This window comes from Oryctolagus cuniculus, chromosome 10 (genome assembly GCF_051225735.1).
Source record: "Oryctolagus cuniculus isolate XC-2025 breed Fujian yellow rabbit chromosome 10, ASM5122573v1, whole genome shotgun sequence".
Lineage (NCBI taxonomy): Eukaryota > Metazoa > Chordata > Mammalia > Lagomorpha > Leporidae > Oryctolagus > Oryctolagus cuniculus.
In genome coordinates this window covers 21,436,622-21,456,900 of record NC_142876.1, presented here as the reverse complement: position 1 = coordinate 21,456,900, position 20,279 = coordinate 21,436,622, and the positions used below count along the sequence as shown (strand labels likewise).

Sequence of the window (20,279 nt, the reverse complement as noted above, 5' to 3'; positions counted from 1 at the left end):
TCATTATTAATCCTACCTTTCAGTTCCTCTCCTTTCATAAGAAAAGGGGGTGGGGGATCCTTAACAATTGAGCACTCTGTATTGTTATAGCACTTCCTGAATTAGATTAATTTCTTTCTATTCCATTTCAGTCCTTTCAGGACAGCAATTTCTTTGACTAAAAATATAGTAAGAAACGATACTCATGCACATGTAAAGTGTGGGCCAAACTTCATTTTATTTTTTTCCCAGAAACCTTTTATTTAAGGTATACAGACTTCATGTATTTCATAAATATGACTTTAGGAACACAGTGATTCTTCTCACCGTACCTGCACTCCCACCCTCTTCCTCCTCCCTCTCCTATTCTCATTCTTATTTTTTTACTAAGACCTATTTTCAATTAACTTTATACATATAAGATTAAATCTATACTAAGAGTTCAAGAAATAGTATGAAAAAAAACTGTTCCTCAACAGTCAAAACAAGGGCTGTTCAAAGTCATCACATCTCAAATTGTCAGTTTCACTTTTATAGGTTACCTTTTAGGTACTCTATTACCATAGATCAGGAATAACATATGTGTTTGTCCTTTGGGGACTGGCTTATTTCACTAAGTGTGATGTTTTCCAGTGTCATCCATTTTGTTGAAAACGACAAGATTCCTTCCTTCCTTCCTTCCTTCCTTCCTTCCTTCCTTCCTTCCTTCCTTCCTTCCTTTTCTGCTATGTAATAGTCCATGGTATACATATCCCATAATTTCCTTATCTAGTCTTCAGTTGATGGACATTGGGGTTGATTCCATATCTTAGCTATTTTGAATTGAGCTGCAATAAACATGGGGGTACAGATAACTCTTTCATGTGTTGATTTCATTTCCCTTGGATAAATTCCCAGAAGTGGGATGGCTGGGTAATATGGTAGATCTATATTCAGATTTCTGAGGTATACTGTCTTTCATAGTGGCTGTACCAGTTTACATTCTCACCAGCAGTGGATTAGAGTACCTTTTCCCCATGTCCTCGCCAAGAATATTTGTTGTTTATTGATTTCTGTATGTAAGCCATTCTAACAGGGGTGAGTTAAAACATCATTGTGGTTTTGATTTGCATTTCCCTGATGGCTAGTGATCCAGAGCATTTTTTCATGTGTCTGCTGGCCATTTGGATTTCCTCTTTTGGAAAATGTCTGTTTCAATCCTTTGCCCATTTCTTAACTGGGTTGTTTGTTTTGTTGCTGTTGAGTACTTTGAGCTCATATATATTCTGGTTATTAATCCTTTATCAGTTGAATAGTTTGGAAATAATTTCTCCCATTCTGTAGGTTGTCACTTCACTTTGATGAGTTTTTTTTTTTTTTTTCAGTACAGAAACTTCTCAATTTGATATAATCCCAATCGTCAATTTTGGCTTTGCCTATGTCAATGTCTTGCAGGGTTTCCCTATTGTTCTCTAATAATTTGATGGTATGAGGTCATAGATTTAGGTGTTTGATCCATTTTGAGCAGATTTTTGTGTAAAGTGTAAGGCAGGGGTCTTGCTTCATACTTCTACAAATGGAGATCCAGTTTCCCAGCACCATTTGTTGAAGAGACACTTTGCTCCAGGGATTCATTTCAGCTCCTTTGTCAAAAATCAGTTGGTTGTAGATGTGTGGGTTGATTTCTGGAGTTTCTGTTCTGTTCCATTGGTCTATAAATCTGTTTTTGTACTGGTACCAGGCTGTTTTGATTATAACTGACTTGTGGTATGTCTTGAAATCTGGTACTGTGATGCCTCTGACTTTGTTTTTGTTGTATAAGATTGCTTTAGTTATTTGGGGTCTACTATGTTTTCATATGAATTTCAGCATTTTTTTCTATATGTGAGAAGAATGTCCTTGGCGTTTTGATTGGTATCATATGGAACTATAAATTGCTTTTGGTAATATGCACATTTTGATGATATTGATTCTTCCAATCCATGAGCATGGAAGATATTTCCATTTTTTGTGTCTTCTATTTTTTTATTTAATGTTTTGTAATTCTTATCATACAGATCTTTGATGTCCCTGGTTAAATTTATTCCAAGATATTTTATTTTTTTTTTGTAGCTATTGTGAATGGGATTGATTTTAGAAGTTCTTTCTCAGACGTGGCATTGTATGTATATACAAAGGCTGTTGATTTTTATGTGTTGATTTTATATCCTGCTACTTTACCAAACTCTTTTATCAGTTCCAATAGTCTCTAAATGGAGTCTTTTGGATTCCCTATATATATATATATATATATATATATATAATCATGTCATCTGCAAATAGGGATAGTTTGTCTTCCTCCTTCCCAATTTGTATCCCTTTTATTTCTTTTTCTTACCTAATGGCTCTGACCAATACTTCCAGGAGTATATTGAATAGCAGTGGTGACAGTAGGCATCCTTGTCTTGTTCCAAATTTCAGTGGGAATGCTTCCAACTTTTCCTCATTCAATAGGATTATGGCCATTGGTTTATCATCAATTGCCTTGAATGGGTTGAGGAATGTTCCTTCTATGCCCAGTTTGCTTAGAGTTTTCATCATGAAAAGGTGTTGTATTTTATCAAATGCTTTCTCTGCATCTATTGAGATAATAATAGTGTTTTTGTACTTCACTTTGTTAATGTGGTATATCACATTGATTGATATGAGAATGTTGAACCACCCCTACATCTCAGGGATAAATCCCACTTGGTCCAAGTGAATGATCTTTCTGATATGTTGTTGGATTCAATTGACTAGTATTTTGATCAGGATTTTTGTGTATATGTTCATCAGGGAAATTGGTCTGTAGTTCTCTTTCTCTGTTGTATCTTTTTCAGGATTAAGAATTAAGGTGATGCTGGTTTCATAGAAGTAGTTTGGGAGGATTACCTCCCTTTCAATTGTTTTGAATAGCTTGAGAAGAATTGGAGTTACTTCTAATTTAAATGTCTGGTAGAATTTAGCAGTGAAGCCATCGGGTCTGGGGCTTTTCTTTGCTGGGAGGGTCTTTATTACTGATTCAATTTCCATCTTGGTTATTTGTTCAGGTTTTCTATGTCTTTGTAGCTCATAGCTATAAAGCTATGAGCTTTAAGTAGGTTGTATGTGTCCAGGAATCTATCCATTTCTTCTAGGTTTAACGATTTGTTGGCTACTCCTTTCCTTTTTCATCTCTAATTTTATTGATTTGGCTCTTTTCACTCTTTCGAGGGGGAGGGGTCATTTGGACCAATGGTGTGTCAATTTTGTTTAATTTTTCAAAAAACCAGCTCTTCATTTCTATGATCTTTTCTGATGTATTTCGTTGTTTTTGTTTCAATTTTATTTTTTCTCTAATTTTAATTATTTCTTTTCTACTACTAACTTAGGGTTTGGTTTGCTGTTTTTTCTAGGTCCTTGAAATACATTGATAGCTCATTTATTTGGTGCCTTTCCAATTTCTTCATGTAGGCACCCTTTCAGCTGCTTATGTTATATCTCCTGTATCTCATAAGTTTTGATATGTTGTATTGTTATCTTCACTTGTTTCCAGAAAATTTTTTCTTTAGTGACCCTCTGTTCTTTCAGGAACATGTTGTTCAGTCTCTATGTGTTTGCATATGTTCTAGAGATTGTTGAGTTGTTGATTTCCAACTTCATTCCACCGTGGTCAGTTGTTGGTGAGGTGTGTTTCTTGTAGGCAGTAAATAGATTTTTTTTTTTTGACAGGCAGAGTGGACAGTGAGAGAGAGAGACAGAGAGAAAGGTCTTCCTTTGCCGTTGTTTCACCCTCCAATGGCTGCCGCAGCCGGCGCACCGCACTGATCTGATGGCAGGAGCCAGTTGCTTCTCCTGGTCTCCCATGGGGTGCAGGGCTCAAGTACTTGGGCCATCCTCCACTGCACTCCCTGGCCACAGCAGAGAGCTGGCCTGGAAGAGTGGCAACCGGGACAGAATCCGGCGCCCCGACTGGGACTAGAACCCGGTGTGCCGGCACCGCAAGGCGGAGCATTAGCCTAGTGAGCCACAGCACCAGCCGGGTTTTGTTTTTTTAATCCTTTCAGCTAGTCTTTATCTTTTAACTGCAGAGTTGAGACCATTTACATTCAAGGTTGACTATTGATAAGCAATAACTTAGCACTGTCATTTTTCCATAAATATTCCTATTGTTTATTTTGAATCTCCTTTTTACTTTCACTGGGAGATTTTCTGATTTCACCTTCTTTCATAGTGATGACCATGTTTCTGTGTTTCTGTATGTAGTACATCCTTAACCATCTTTTGTAAGGCTAGATGAGTAGTGACAAATTCTTTGATTTTCTATTTCTATGGAAAGTCTTTATTTCACCTTCATCTGTAAATGAGAGCTTTGCAGGGTACAGTATTCTGGGTTGATAGTTTTTTTCTCTTAAGTCTTGAAATGTATGTCACCATTCTTTCCTAGCCTGTAGGACTTCTGATGAGAAATTAGCTGTGAGTCTAATTGTAGATTTTCTGAAAAGAATCTGGCATTTCTCTTGTGCACACTTTAGAATCTTTTATTATTTGTTTGTTTTTTGTTTTGTTTTGTTTTCCTAATCTCTTCTTTATGTTTCACTGTGGAGAGTTTGACTGCAATGTGTTATGGTGATGATCTTTTCTGGTCATGTCTATTAAGAGTTCTGTGTGCTTCCTGTACTTGGACATCCCTTTCTTTATCCAAATTAGGTAAACTTTTTGGAATTATTTCACTAAAGAGGCCTTCTAATCCATTCTCTCTTTCCACACCTTCAGGAACTCCTAAGACCAGTATGTTGGGTCATTTGATAGTGTCCCATAAATCTCCAATACTGTTTTATAGTTTTCTAATTTCTTCTTCTTCTTCTTCTTCTTCTTCTTCTTCTTCTTCTTCTTCTTCTTCTTCTTCTTCTTCTTCTTCTCCTCCTCCTCCTCCTCCTCCTCCTCCTCCTCCTCCTCCTCCTCCCCCTTCCCCTCCCCCCCCTGCTCCCCCTGCTCCCCCTCCTCCTCCTCCTCCTTCTCCTTGTCCTCTTCCTTCTTCTTTTTCTAATTCTTTTTTTTTTTTCGGTCTGACTATAAAATTTCCAGAAGTTTTTCTTCTAACTTGGATATTCTTACTTCTGCCTCACCAAGTCCATTGTTAAGGCTTTCCACCATATTTTTTATCTGATCTATTGAATTCTTCATTTCCAGTATTTCATTTTAAAATTTATTTCACTTTAAAATCTCAATTTCATAGGAAAATTATTCATTTTGTCATGTATGGATTTCTTTAATTTGTGAATTTGCTTCTGATTACTTCTAAGTAATCCTATAATCATTTTTTTGAATTCTGTTCCTGGCATTTCTTCAGTCTCTTCATCTTCACATTCTAGTATTGAAGTGTTGTGTTCCTTTGGGGGTGTCATGTTGTCTTCGTATTCCTGTTCCTTGAATTGCTATATTTATTTTTAGGTATTTGTGGAGACACTTTTGTTTTTTGTTTTTTGTTTTTTTCTTGTGATGGCTTTTATTTTTGGACTATGCCTTAATGGCTTAGTGGAGTGTCTGCTCTTTCAGTGAATACCCAGAGGCATGTGCTGGGTGTGGCCAGGGAGTTCTGTTCAGTGCTCCATGGTGAGGGAAGTATCCAAGGTGACAGCTAAGTTGGACATGTTAAATGTCTGTCTTTCTCTCTTTTTTTTTAAATCGGGGGGAGGTTTGATCAGCTCTGTTGGCATAGTCTCATGCTCACCCCTTGTACTCCAAGGAGACCAATTCCTGAGCACTAGCCACAGTGGTTAAAATTTTCATCCATGCTGCCCCAAGAACCACACAAAGGATCCATGCAGTCCTCTGTGTAAGCATGGATCCCACAACAGTGACCTTCAACATGGAATCAGGGAGCTCTGAGCATGTGGAGCCACCCTCAGTGACTGCCCAAAGACCCAGCCACACCCTGTGCCCTCCCATGCAGCCATAGTGTGTTCACAGTCCCATCATGCATAATTCCCTCAGTCATGAGCACCTAGCCACCTGTCAATTCTCCCAGCCAGACTCGGGCATCTCCTCTCATCTGGTTGCTTGACGCATGAACACAAGCTGGTATAGCTGTTACAGATGTCCAAAATGGCGCTTGCCCTCCCTCAGCTTGTTACAAGACCCCAATGCTGGGTGATCAGGCAGAGAGAAAGTGCCCCTTTTTTCTTCATCTTGGTTTGCAGTTACTGTCCTGCACAGGCTGGACTCAAACCATGCTCTTCCTGCAGCTTTATTGCCAGTGGCTTGGGCTGCTGCAATCTGGTCTCACCTCACTCTCCAAAGCTGGTGCTGAGGCTCTCGGCTGCTGGTGTCCTGAGTTGTGTGCATCCACACCCTTCACGTAGATCCACAGTGTCCCTCTAATTTGCATGGAGTTTCCTCTGCAGTTTTCTCCCTACTCTTCCCTGAGATTGCACTCTCAATTTTTCTAAAAAAATATTTTTCCCTAAAGTAGAGCAGTAAGCTCCCTCCCTATTCTGCCATCTTAGAATCCTCGATCTCATTTTATTTTGAAAGCTGAACTTTTGGGAAATGTCCTTTAGAGTCTAGCATGTGAGGGCCATGCCCCAGGGACTGCCCCAGCACAGAGCACTCACAGCTTCTCTGTGATCCCGTAGAGCTGCATCTCTAATGCCAGTCGAAGTTACAGTTCAGGTGGTACCTGCACAGATCTTAAAAGTTCAGAGTCTGAACAAAAGACAATGGCAACATTTCCATTACTGCGCAGACTAAAGCACCTTTCAGGCTGAGATGGTGATGAACTCACCAAATGTACCAAACCATTTCAACTAGAGAGATATCTGCACTGGCAAGAGTGGTACTTGCTTTCCTAAAAGACAACCGACCTATCAGGTTCAGTCAGTGTTCCATGTTGTTGTTTTTTTCCAAGATTTATTTATTTATTTGAAAGGCAGAGTTACAGAGAGGCAGAGGCAGAGGCAGAGAGAGGGAGAGAGAGAGGGAGAGAGAGAGAGAGGTCTTCCCTCCACTGGTTCACTCCCCAGATGGTCACAATGGCCAGAGCTGTGCTGATCTGAAGCCAGGAGCCAGGAGCTTCTTCCAGGTTTCCCATGCAGGTGCAGGGGCCCATGGACTTGGGCCATCTTCTACTGCTTTCTCAGGCCATAGCAGAGAGCTGGATCAGAAGTGGAGCAACTGGGACTTAAAACAGCACCCATATTGGATGCCCTGGACTGTGGGTGGCAGCTTTACCTGCTATGCCACAATGCCAGCCCCAGTTTTTCTTCTTTAGGTTGCTTTAAAAGACAACTCTGTGGGGCATCTAGTAGTGTCTGCTACTGTGCAAGTATGTGTGTGTGTATGTGTCTGCTCTAAAATGTATCCCTCTTCAACAGACTTTAAGAAAATGAAACTGAACTTGGTACATAGCAGGGCGTCAGCAGCAAATGAAAGCAGAGTGATGAATATTGAAGTCAGTAGGATGCATTTATTACTAGATGCATACAATGAGCATGCCTTTTAGCTCCGAGTTTCTTGGCAGCAAGGCAAGTCCCTGTTAGATTATGTAATTTTTGTTACTTGATAAAGCAAGTGTGTGTGTGTGTGTGTGTGTATATATATATATATATATATAAAGTGAAACATTTTCCTGGCAGAAAATTCTAGAGTGAACTTATTTCTCAGAATCTTCTGTTACAGGCACAAGGTAATAACAAGCGGTGTCTTTGGCTTGCTTGGGACTATTCTTCAAGTGGAAGTTTTAAATGCCAGCTTTCTATGAAAGATGAAGACTTGAAATATCTAGCAAAGGCTGTTCCAGAGAAGCAAACATGGTCGCATTGTGTCTGGTTTTCCACTTTTACAACAGGGCTAACTTAGCCAGACTCACCAAAGTTTGTGTGAACATGCCTATTGTGTATACCATCATTTGGACCTAAAGGTTTCCAGTCAAGTCATTGATTGCACTTTCTACTTTTCTGCAGTGCATTTTGGTTGTTAACTGAGGAAAGACGCTAGTCTAAAGGAGGTGGGCTTAGCATTCTGTTTTGAAATTTAGGGGCAGGCTCTCCAGAGGAGGATCCAGCCACCTTTGCACAGAGTTGGGCTTTGGGGGCCTTCAAGAAGGACTATTTTTTTCTCACAAGAACTTTTGTTTACTCACAGTTCTAGATGGATGCTAGGATCCAAGAGCAATATTGAATCCAATACTTGTAATAGAAGGGCTGCATTAAATGCAGTGAGGGAGAAGGCAGGAAATAGGTGAACCAGGCCAGCTGGTACCCAGGTCTACTTTTTTGTCTGTGCCCCAGCCACAGTGGTCATCTCTGCTCAGCCTTGGCTGGTGTTGCCACATGTGCACAAAAGCCCTGTGTTACCAGTCCTCAAGTTCTATGACAAGGGCTAGAAATTTTGGTTTTACATGAAAACTGATTAGTTGGAAGTCAGGACTCAGAAATTCTTTTAACATTTTTAGGTCAAACCAAACAAATCTACAATCTGCTTTCAGCTTAAGGATCTTCAGTATGCAAGTTCTGTTGCAAGTACAAACTTTGCCCAACCACTGTTGTAGCCATAACATAGCCTCAGACTGACCCCACAGAATTTCATTTTTTTTAGCCAAACTGAATATTGATTTTAACAAGCAAAAATACTTTCCCAATGAATTCATTCAACTCGTGTAGGAAGTAGGAATGGCCAGTGCTTTCCAGTTCATTGGTTGAGATTTTTTTTCCTCTGCCTGGAATAATATTCATTATGGTGTAGCTGACATTCAGCTGGTTTCTTGCAATAATTATTCAGCAGGCATGCCATTGCTTACTTTTTAGCGCATTTGTGGGCCAGCACCATGGACAGTTACCTTACAACTTTATAAAAAAGGCCACAGTCTGAAGTCTGTGTTTCTGGGTTCACTGATTAGAAGACCCTTACTCAGTGGTACTGATTTTAGAATGCATGATTCAGGGATTTGTGGGGGAAGAGAGTCATTGAAACGTGTACTCAAGTAATTATGTTACATGTTTGTTTCTAGGCAAGCAGGAATAATAACCACATTAATGGTATCTATTGGATCCATTTCGTACACGGAGCATTGTGCAGAGTGCTATGAGTATATTATCTCATTTAATCTTCACAAAGCTCTTGGACATCAATGTAATCACTATCGTCATCCTCCTCCTCCTTACATTATACAGTGGGTACTCGGAGGCTAAGTACTTTGAGTCACTTGGCCCCAGGTTGCATTGTAGTAAGTATAGATCTCAAATGCAAGCCCAGACATCTGACTCAGATCAGTGCCTTCTGCCTGCCCAAAGCCCAGTGCTAAAAGTGGTGCCAATCTCATGTTGTTCTGTGAGTGTGGAGAGCAGGCATCACTTTGGATCCCATGGTACCTTGAAGCTAATGGCAGGAAAGAGCAGATTGCAAGGGGCATTAAGGAATTTGCTTTCGCCCCATTATCTCATCTCCCTTTTCCTCATTTTAGTTGTTCAGATACAAGTCATGAAAAAGTCTGACTGAAATTTACAGTATGTATGAGCCAAATCATATAGAAATACTGAAACTTCTTCCACTGAGACACGTGGTTCACAATAAGAAATGGAAGCAAACCCTCTTGGCATTATCTCAGTTTAAAGGCACACATTTCCACATTCCTTTCAAAGGGAAGAGAGTGGATATTGGTTAATATAGCAGAAGTATGTTTACTTGTAGTTGAATGTAGAGAGATAAATATTATATTAGGCTAATTTGCTTCATATCCAGTGTTTTCTATAATTATTAATATCATCAGGCTTGTGTATTTTTTAATTAGTAAAGACCCTTTGTCAAAGTCCTAGTCTAAAATACAGCTTCCTTTTTATTATTCATGGTTAAATCAATGATAGCTATTTGGCAAAGGTTCAAAACTCTCTGTAACTTGTTGTTAGTAATACTTGATTTATATGTGTGCCCAGACATCCAGTGCATGTGTGTATGTATGTTTACTAATAGCAGCTGTATGCATTGAAGCACATTGTTATTGGTGGGAAATGAAGCATAAAACATGAAGAATCTGTAATTATTAAGGAGCTGAAGTTACTGTCTTTAACTCCTTCCAGGGCTGTTATGATACAACTCTGATTATTTTCATTTCAGATGAGCAAGGTTCCTGGATAGTTGTGATTATCAGTACCTTCCCTTTCTAATTATTGCAAAATTCTTCCCTCTGTGGGCATACATGAATTAATCCATGAGTTTGCCATAGTTACATGCTTTTTCCTGATTTTTTTTTGCTGCTTTTCTGTTCTTTTAATTGTGATTTTCAAACAAAGAACTCTTGCATCTAATTATCCATACCATAACTTGCTCAACATTGAACATATTTGCATGTGTACTTGTAATAGTTCTGTGGAGTATAATCCATTAATGATATCTGAATTGTATTTTAGACCATCCATGGACACAAGGGACCAATCACTGCAGTGGCCTTTGCTCCTGATGGACGATACCTGGCCACCTACTCCAACACTGACAGCCACATTTCCTTCTGGCAGGTAAGAGTAGATGCTGCAGGGTCTTGACTGAATGTTACATGAAGTGCTTTTGGTGGGAAGGCTTCCAGTTGAACCTGCCTCCCAACCCTCCATCCTCCCTTCTTTCAACAAGTAACAGTTTTTTTGTGTATTGATTGCTAATTATGTTGCAGGCACTAGCATGCAGGGTGCTGAGAATACAATTAGCAATCTGGAAAGAGGGGCCTCTGCTCTCACAGAGCTTGCAGTCGGCAGTAGACACCAATAAATAAGCAATTACAGTACAGAGGGGAGCCTGAGAATGAAGTGAGAGGAAGGCTTTCCAAAGGAAGTGACATCTGAGCTCCAAGAGGCCTGATGCTGCGGAAGGGCCAGCCCCTAAGGACACGGGGGCAGTGATTCAGCAGTCAGCAAGGGCAGGGGGTGCATCTGAGGGTCTGGCCCGAGATGAACTCGACAGGAGAAGCCTTGCTCAGGCCTGTAATGTGTACAAGGCATTCAGACTAGATCCTTGGGTCTGTCGCTGTAACAGGGCACAGACAGAAGACAATCGGGTATTTTCTCATTATTCCTTTTTATATTATCTCATTTTTCTTTTGCATTCTGAATTTCCCATATAATGCTCTGAATTCTCAAGCCATTCAAAGCATTTATAAAAACCTGCATTTTCTTTGGCTGGCAGTCTACATGAATGTCTGTTTCATTCTGATTAAAATGAATATTATTTTTGACTAGTAATATTAATTTTGACTGGTAAAAACTAGTTTTTACCACAGAATATGTTTCATCTTCAGTGCTTAGTCTCTCCATTCAGTATTCTCTTTAATTTCCTGACTCTTTTAGTCCTGATAAGCACAAAAAATCATGTATTACCTACCCCCCCCAAAAGTTTGTTATTACCTTTATTTTCCTATGATACAAATGTGTTTTATGAGATTCACTTTATTACTTTGACAACTAAAAATAAAAGTTTAAGCAAGTCTTCAGCACAACTTGATGATGGCTTAAAAAATCAATAGCTAATAAAATGTAGAATGGATACAATAAATTGCTTAATTAACAACATGCTATTAAAGCATGACAACTTCCAAATCTGTCAGACTTTTCTATTTTCATCTAATTTCGTTTTCCAGTGTATTTTCTCATTATCTTTTCTCCCAGAATATATTTCCAGCATCTTAATGAGCTCATCTTAAACTTTCTCCCAGTGGGTAACCCCACGACTGGTCATTCCTAGGGAAATCCCACCATGAGTCCATTAAGGACGCATCAGCTGGACTCTGTCAACAGTGGGGCCTTGCAGAGTTCACTTACTGAGGCCTTGTTCCCACTCAAGTCTAACACAGTGATTGCTATTGTGCCAACTGCACCTTGACACAAAATTTCTTCTATTTCCTCTTCTCTCCCACTCTCAGGGGAATGTTGGTTGAAACACCCATCATGCAGTGTGACCAGGTATCTGTGTGCTAGGAACTGTCACATAGAGTGAGGCAGGCAGGGGGCCCTGTCCGAGGGGCTTGCCTTCTGTTGCTGCTTTCTACTATGGAAAAACAAACAAACAAACAAAACCTCTCTCTCTCTTTTTTTTTTTTTTTTGCCTAATTTGTGTCTGCTAAGAAAATATAATTTTTAGGCCGGCGCCGCGGCTCACTAGGCTAATCCTCCTCCTTGCGGCGCCGGCACACCAGGTTCTAGTCCCGGTCGGGGCGCCGGATTCTGTCCCGGTTGCCCCTCTTCCAGGCCAGCTCTCTGCTGTGGCCCGGGAGTGCAGTGGAGGATGGCCCAAGTGCTTGGGCCCTGCACTCCATGGGAGACCAGGAGAAGCACCTGGCTCCTGCCTTCGGATCAATGCGTTGCACTGGCCGCAGCGCGCTGGCCGCGGCGACCATTGGAGGGTGAACCAACGGCAAAGGAAGACCTTTCTCTCTGTCTCTCTCTCTCTCACTGTCCACTCTGTCTGTCAAAAAAAAAAAAAAAAGAAAATATAATTTTTTGTATAAAAGAATATCTCAGATTCTAAATTTTCCCGTTATTTTTTCTGAATTTTCTACCTGGAATTTTCCAAGTGATAAATTTTCTTTCTTCTTTTTCCCCTTTGTCTAGCTCTTTGCTGTTATGTTTGGATACCTTCATCCCTCCCTTAAATACTGTTCTATTTCTGTCAAAATTCCAGCCAGGCTGCCTGATGGAATAGTGATTAGTTTCTTACCTCAGAGGTGAAGGCATTCATTAAATAGTGTCTTTTTGTCTCTGCACGGTGGGGCGACAGCACAGTATCTTTGTCTTTAACTTGTCCACTCCAGGGGCTGCCACAGAGTGCCAGAGTAGCCAGACAACACCCAGTCTCTCCTAACTCTAAAATCAGTGTCAGAATTCGTAGTGCACCCACATAGAAGGCACCGAAACAGATCATTTCAGCATTGTCATTCCAGCTTTATCAAGAAAATACAACGTAACCTCTTGCAGAAGTGTTTGTCTATTTAAAGAGAGTCTAGAAAGTGGTATTGGATCTACTGCTGCTTTCCCTAAACGGGCTTTGCTGATTTCTTTAGATACATGTTGTTTAGTTCTAATGATCTATGAGAACACTTTTATATTATTCCGGTAAGTGTACTGTAATATATTTTGAAAACTTAATGAAGTCTTATTAATACAGAGCCTGACTAAAGCTATCAGCTATTAAAATCTTTGCTGAAAAATGAGTGCTAATGAGAAATATTGGTTGGATAATTATTCAAGTGAGACTCAGTAAAAGTATTGCAGCATTACTTACATTGAGAATAGCATTAAAACATTTCCTCTTTTGATGAATTGTATGTGTTTCTATATGTTGAAAAAACAGTCTTCACAGAGCAAGTTTTGTGAGAAGGGAAAAGCCAGGATTGCATCTCAGTTCGTTTACATACTCAGCTGGTGGATAGCGTCATTTGGCAATCTGTCAAGTCCTTTGATCCTTTAACATCATATTCCTACCACTGAAGTCTTTCCCTTCAGTGTACCCATTGTTATTTGAGCAAGGAAAGCATAATAATGAAAGATCACACATAAATTTTATTATCACCACCATCCACAAAACAAGAAAGTACCCTCTCTCAGAAATGCTAATAATAAATTAGATGGAGTATAGTTTTTTATTTATTCTGGTATACAGTAGAATACAACTCAGTCTCTTTAAAGAATTATATAGAACTGAAATTATTAGCATGAAAATATTGCCATCAACATTTTATTCAGTGAAAACCAAGGTTGTGAAGCTAGCATTTAATAATGGACCCATTTATGTAAAATTCCTTAAATCTGCTTCTCTTCCTGTGAATCTAAGCACAGGGGAGATCTAGATGTTGTTTGTTTATCACCAGAGATTGTCTCTGGCGAGTGAGATTTCAGGGGTCTTCAGCTTTCGTTTTTGTATTTCTTTTCATTATTTAATTTTCCACCGTCAGTATTTACTATCTTTGGGATCAGAAAAAAAAATGTTGTCAAATCTTATAAGTCAAGACTGAAATTGCCCTTGCTTTAGCATAGTTTGTAGTCAGTCAAGAAAATAGTAATCTTGAAAAAAAAAAAAAAACAAGATTGTTACAGTGAGCATTCTTTGGCTGAGTTGATCAGCAAAATCGATACTCACCCTTACTACTTCATTCCCACCCCTCATTTGAAGAGGCCATGGGAAAAAGATGGTCTGCAGAGAAAGGAATTGTAGTGGGCATGGGGGGGTCTTCATTGTTCCAACTGTGTGCAACTCCAACAGGTCTGTGCCTTCTGCATTTCACATAGCCCTCTTGTCAAACAGAAGGCTTTCTGACCCTACTGAAGGCATTTATAAGAGTAGGAATGGCTCGGGTTATAAGGGGAACCCAGTTATGACAAACGGCCCTTTCTTAAAATCATTCCTGTCTGTCTCATGCACAGAAGATACTCTGTCTTACTCTTTCTTTAATCCTCAGTCCATTTCTTGATTTGACTATGTTTGCAGGACAGAAGTAAAAATCAGGAAACAGCTAAGCCTACTCAGTGCCCAATGGGTTTTGGGCCACCAGTAGAAATCAAGCAGCATGCATATTTTCATAGAAAGTCCGTAAAGAATGAAAAATACCGTTCTTTATCCGCTGAGAAATTAGTCTTTTAAAAGCACTCATAGTGTGCCTGTTGATACCAGTTAATCTTAACTGGCAATTTTCTGGGTCATTTGGATGTGCTCTGTGAGAGGACTAAATTATTATGTACTGTGACTGTTGTGGAAGTGGGAACTCTCAAATCAAGCTCAGCAATGTTATTTATGTTGAAACTGCTTGGGAACCTCCAGAACACAGTGAGGCATTGCTTTTTATCTTCTGTGAAGTCTTGGGGAAAAGGAAGGAAGGAAACAAGGCCTGAGGGTCTGGGAGGATGGCAGCAAGGGCCCGCCTGGCTTGCACTGCGAAGCAAGCTTCAACAGAAAGAGTTAATGATAACCATACATTTGGTTTTAAAATGTGACCTCGCACACGAGTGGTTTTTTTCACCTCTGTGTTGTGTTCGGCACTATTATTAATGCAGGAAAATCAGTAACATTAGTCATCTTAAAAGGGTTATTACTCAAGATGATTTAAATTGTGAAAATGTCAGTGGAGCCTGCACGCAGTCTGCTGGAGATGCCATGATTTACGCCCTCTCACGCCGTCCTGCTGCCGAGAAGGGCTGGGAAAAGGAATGGCTTGTGTTCTGCACTGATCCAAATGCAGGGCATGAGATCAGCACTCACGCATCTGAAATGGCCTAGGATTTGCTGGAGGTTCATGTATCCACCGTGTGAATGTGTTGCATCACAATCAGTATGCTTCCTGCAAGACCCCAGAGCCATATCCAGGTAGATGGCTGAAAGTGACAATGTGCGCCAAGGAAAAGTGGGATTTCAGAAGCTTCTTTTCTCGTTGTCCGTGTGCTTTCCCGTGATCTGTAATTGCTGAAATGATGCATACTGAGGACACTGTAAGTAACGTTTAGAACCCAAAGGAACCTCCAGGCCCAGTCACTCAGAAAGCAGTTTGTTTAGATAATTGCCATTCAATATTAACCACTTTGACCAGATGCACAGTTGTTCGGGACTCATAATTTCCCTGTTATTGTTTGTTCATGGGAATGGATTAAGAAAATTTAAAATTTAAATCAAATCCAGAGAAACTGCGCCAAACCAGGAATCACCAACTGATAAGTCGTCGTTGTCAGTCAGGTCTGAAGAGGATGCTGTCCTTCGCGTGGTGGCTAAGCAGTGAGCCCCAGGCTCCCTGTGGGAGGAAGTGGGTGCTTGTTTTCCTTGCAGAGCTTGCTGGAGATTGGGTTTTTAAAAAGCAAGGGAAGAGTGAGCGTGCTGGGGAATGAGAATGGGTGGGTGGGGTCTGAGTTTGACGCAGTAGTGACTTTGCACCGCATCTCCTCTCTACCTACCACCTAACTCTGCTTCATGTTCTCAAACTGATCATAAACTCCAGACCTTGCCTTCATTGCCTCATCCTCCCGGGGATGCAGTTAGCACTGCTGTTAATGAACAACAACAAAACAAGCCTTTCGTTTAAATATCTCTGATTTCCAAATATCATCTAATCCAGTCACTTATTAACAGCTGTACTTCATTTCCTCTCCTAAAGATCAGTGGATTCTTCCTGCTGTCAGGTTCTACCCATGAAATAAAATTTCTCTAGGTATATTCATTTACTGTAACAGCATCAGAATGATTACAAATACTGAAAGGGCCCTTCAGAGATCAGTGTAACCCCCAATAAACGTGAACAACCATTGCAGAGGAGGAAGCAAGCACATGTGCAGCCCAAAGGGATGGAACCCATCTGCATAGGAGGGAAATGGAAGGGTTCTTTAAGTGACACGTGTGCTGTCCTGTCCCCTGTCCCTCCAGATGAACACGTCACTCTTGGGAAGCATCGGCATGCTGAACTCGGCACCTCAGCTACGCTGCATTAAAACTTACCAGGTGCCCCCCGTGCAGCCGGCCTCCCCCGGCTCCCACAACGCCCTCAAGCTGGCCCGGCTCATCTGGACTTCCAACCGCAACGTCATCCTCATGGCCCACGACGGGAAGGAGCACCGCTTCATGGTCTAGAGCTGCTGTCTGCTGCCCTAAGTGATTTCAGTTCCCTGCGTTCTCTAGGCCGACATTGCTCTGTCCTTGCAGGGGATCATTCTTTGAGCCTACTTAGGTCGTGCAGGGGCGTGGCCAGGTCTCTGTCATTTGTGCATGCTTCTCGGGGGGGAGGGGGCAGACTCTCACACGTGCCACCTATCGATTCAGAGGCATGCACACTGCTCTCCAGGATGTGGCCACTCTGTCACTAGGTAGTTTTTCCCTGCCAGCGAGGGGAGGGGAAAACCGGCGGTTCCTGGGAACGCTCTTGTTGCTTGGTGCAACAGAAGCCCAAAAATCAATAAGCACTGTGATTGCACTCCCAGCCCCAATCAGTGTTTCAGCCACGAAACCCCAGCTCTGAAGCGCTGCCTGCATCCGGCGTTCTGACACTGCGCGTCGCGGTGGTACGGCAGCCTCGTTATTGAAATTATTCCCCTTTGACTTTCCTAAAGCATACCATTGTTTACCAGAAAGATCCTCTGTTTACGTGGCTCTTTGCTTCTGGTGATTGCTAGGAAATCCCTCAATCCAGTTGGCTAGGGTTTAGCCACCACCTTCTCTGTTAATACCTAACTGATTTCAGTTCATGAGAAAATGCACGCAAAAATTGTTTTTCCTTGTAGAAAATACAGTTTTCTACACTCTCAGCCTTCTGAAGTGTTCACGTCTTGCTTAGATGTCAGTATACTTAGTAGCTTAAAGTAAGACTCAGCATCACTTCTAAAATACTTAATTATCCAGGCACTATCACTGATCTCGCGAAGGTACCCTTGTGATAAAGGAGCCAGTTTGGAGGCGCAGCACAGCCCTAAAATGAAGACGCTTCTGATTCTTTGCTGCAGATCTTTTTGATTAAAAGGAGCACTCCCCTTCCCTACAGAAACCCGACAAAGCTGCACTTCCCACATGAATGACATACGTCAGTTATCATGTAATAATTACAGTTCAGCCTTCAAACTACTACTGGTCAATTAAGTAAAAACCAAGAAGGCATTTCTTTTTAAACAAGTATCCTAGAGGTTTAATCCTTTGGCGCAGTGTCTTGTATATGCAGTTTATTTATATACAGGAGTGTATATAAAAATGTGCGGGCTCTCGATTTGTTTGCAGAAACATTGCAATGAGAGTTCGTCACACTTCAAAGTAAGCTTCAGCTAGATCACTCTCTTCTTATGTCAGATTATGCTGGTTCTTGCTTATAGTCATGGGAGAAAATCCATAAAGTAATGTTTTGTATGAAACCCTCCTCACAAACCTTCATCTGTACATAGTTGGGGGTTTTGTAGGTTGGCTGGTTGTTGATTGGTTGGTTAGTTGGGAGAAATGGCTTACTAAATTCAGAGGAAGTTTGCAAAGTTTACAGAGGAAGCAAGATGATAATGGGAGCATTTAATCAGAAAAGCATAGCTTGTCAGAGTTCATGCAATATACGGAAAAGTAGGATCAGGGTCCAGGAGCAAATACATATGTTATTTTACTGAAACCAATTTTTAAGGAACATATTAAGAAATTAATATAAGTAGAATGTCTTTTTCATATGAATATGAAATATGTTATTTCTGTTGATGGCAGATCTGTCCTAAGTCCTTGGTTTTAGACAAAAAAAGTGAATGTATGCCACATGCATGTACAGCGTATTGATACAGATTATCTATGTAGTTTCCAAGGAAGAAGCAGACAGCTCTCCAGCATGGACTTCCTGTGTTCGGGAAACATGCTGCCATGTTTGGGGTAGCTAGAGCCACTGGAGGTGGACCAAAAGGGCACTTGGTTTCTCCAGCCAGCTCCTGAGTCTTCTCTATACTCAACACGTGTTTACTTTGTGGACGTAAATGAAAACTAATTTATTCTAAATGACAAAACTACTTGGAATACAAGGTAAACGTATTAGAGTTGCATTGGTTTTTTTAACAAAATGATCTATAGGGGAGGAGAAAGGTGTGGGATGGGCAGGCCACCACAGACACACAGGTGGCGCCCCCTTGGCAACTAAGAACAAAGCTGTGAGGACCCAAGGAGCAAAACCCTAGATGCGGGGCATGGGTTCTGTCTGCACTGACGGCCAAAATGATGGCCGGGTGAGCGGGCCGTCTCTGCAGCGGCTGATGTTTGATGGCCAGACAGGCTCCTCTCACTCGGAGTCGAGCGTCTGCGTCCTTTTTGACATCAGTCTTTCCATGGCTTTTTTGACAAGCGCAGTCCCAAACTTCCTGCCAGCTTAGATTTCTCAGCACTGACATAAACTTCGTATTGTCATCCTCGTGCACACTTTTAGTGTTCTATTGATTTCATTGGCACTGTATTTGGACCTGTCCTTGTAAATGTAGACATACGTGGCTTCAGTGGTAATTTACAAGCAAAAGATGACATGACGTGACACCTGTATGAAAATGTTGCTATGATTGAACTCACTGTGTACAGCAAGTAAATTAAAATGTCTGCCTTTCGAGACATTTCTAGATGATTCCACTTAATAGATTCTATGTGTACTGAATGTCCCTGTGTACATACGTGTGGTAAATAAAAAAGAATTGTACTGCAGATAGTTTTTCTCCCATTATTACTTTTTCCTGTGTTCACTCTTGTTGCGCATTCTCAGTCTACACCCATTTTCTATTTCCAATCACTCATTGCCCTGAGAACCAGCTCCAGGAAAGGCAGAGGTGTTCACCAAGGACAGCAGAGCAGTGGGAAGGAAGTCCCTGCCCACAGCGTGGAAGTGTGAGACGCTCAGATGGAGAGACACTCCTGCCAGAAACTCACCGGCACCCCCTGTGGTTTGGGCAGCAGAACTGCCTAAGTTGCTCCTAAGTAGACTGTTAATTGTACCAAATGGTATCTTGTCAGATCTGATGACATGAGTTGGCTGCCTCTCATGGGAGCTAGGCTGAGATCATTAAATTCATTTCATTTAATACTCAGTTTGGATTTGAATTGGGGTCCCTAAGGTGAAGGGTGTAATTGGTTTTCAGGAAAAGCAAGAATAACAAAAGACGGCCTCATGGTACACACGTGTTACTGCTTTTCCTTCTTTCAGAGAAGAGCGTAGACCGGCTTGAATAGAACAACATAATTTTCTGTAAGAATTAGACAAACATGTAAACATCCAAGAGTGGACGGCAGCTCCATTGACCCTTTCCAATGCCCAGCGCCAGCCCTGGGAACTGTTTTCACATTTCCTGATGACTCAAGTGTGGCCTTATAGGGAAAACAGGGGCAGTAGCAGAGCTGTGTGATTGGTGATCACGTAAGCTGATCAAATGTGGAAAGGGCATGACATTAATGGGAAGGTAAAGCCAGGCAGTTCCGGGTGAACTTTCACCTTTCACCCCTTCGGCTGACTGACAGAGCTGAGTGTTGAAGAAAATCAATACTTTGGAGCCAGGAGGGAAATATTTCCACCCTCTAACTAGAGAATGTATTTTGACAAGGCCAAGATAATCCAAGCTGCACAGGAGAAAGAGAAAAGAAGACTCATTTTTAAAGCTTGACACTTCAAGGTGTTTTTGTGCAATGGTTTAGAGATCGTCAATACATACAAATACCAAAGGTCAAAAAGAAAAGCCAGAAGAATTTCAAAAATCAGATGTTCAGTTCTTCTGGCTGTTTACAAACTTAAAAAAAAAAAAAAAACCACGACCACAATGACGACTACCAAGAGGTTTATGCTTGTAATTGTTTAAATACCTGAGTTCACAACTGTGGGTTTCCAG

General features: G+C 41.0%; 1 protein-coding gene across 6 annotated transcripts in view; it reads left to right on the top strand.

Moving 5' to 3' along the window:
- Positions 1–19,107, top strand: part of WDR7 (WD repeat domain 7) — a 377,439-nt gene extending 358,332 nt beyond the window's left edge. For all 6 annotated transcript variants that reach the window (XM_070050124.2, XM_070050123.2, XM_089305092.1 and 3 more), the window contains 2 exons: positions 10,362–10,466; positions 16,339–19,107. In XM_070050124.2, the coding sequence (XP_069906225.1) occupies positions 10,362–10,466; positions 16,339–16,542 (309 nt within the window). In that variant the 3' untranslated portion in view covers positions 16,543–19,107. The remainder of the gene's footprint in view (positions 1–10,361; positions 10,467–16,338) is intronic.
- The last annotated feature ends 1,172 nt before the right edge of the window (positions 19,108–20,279 follow it).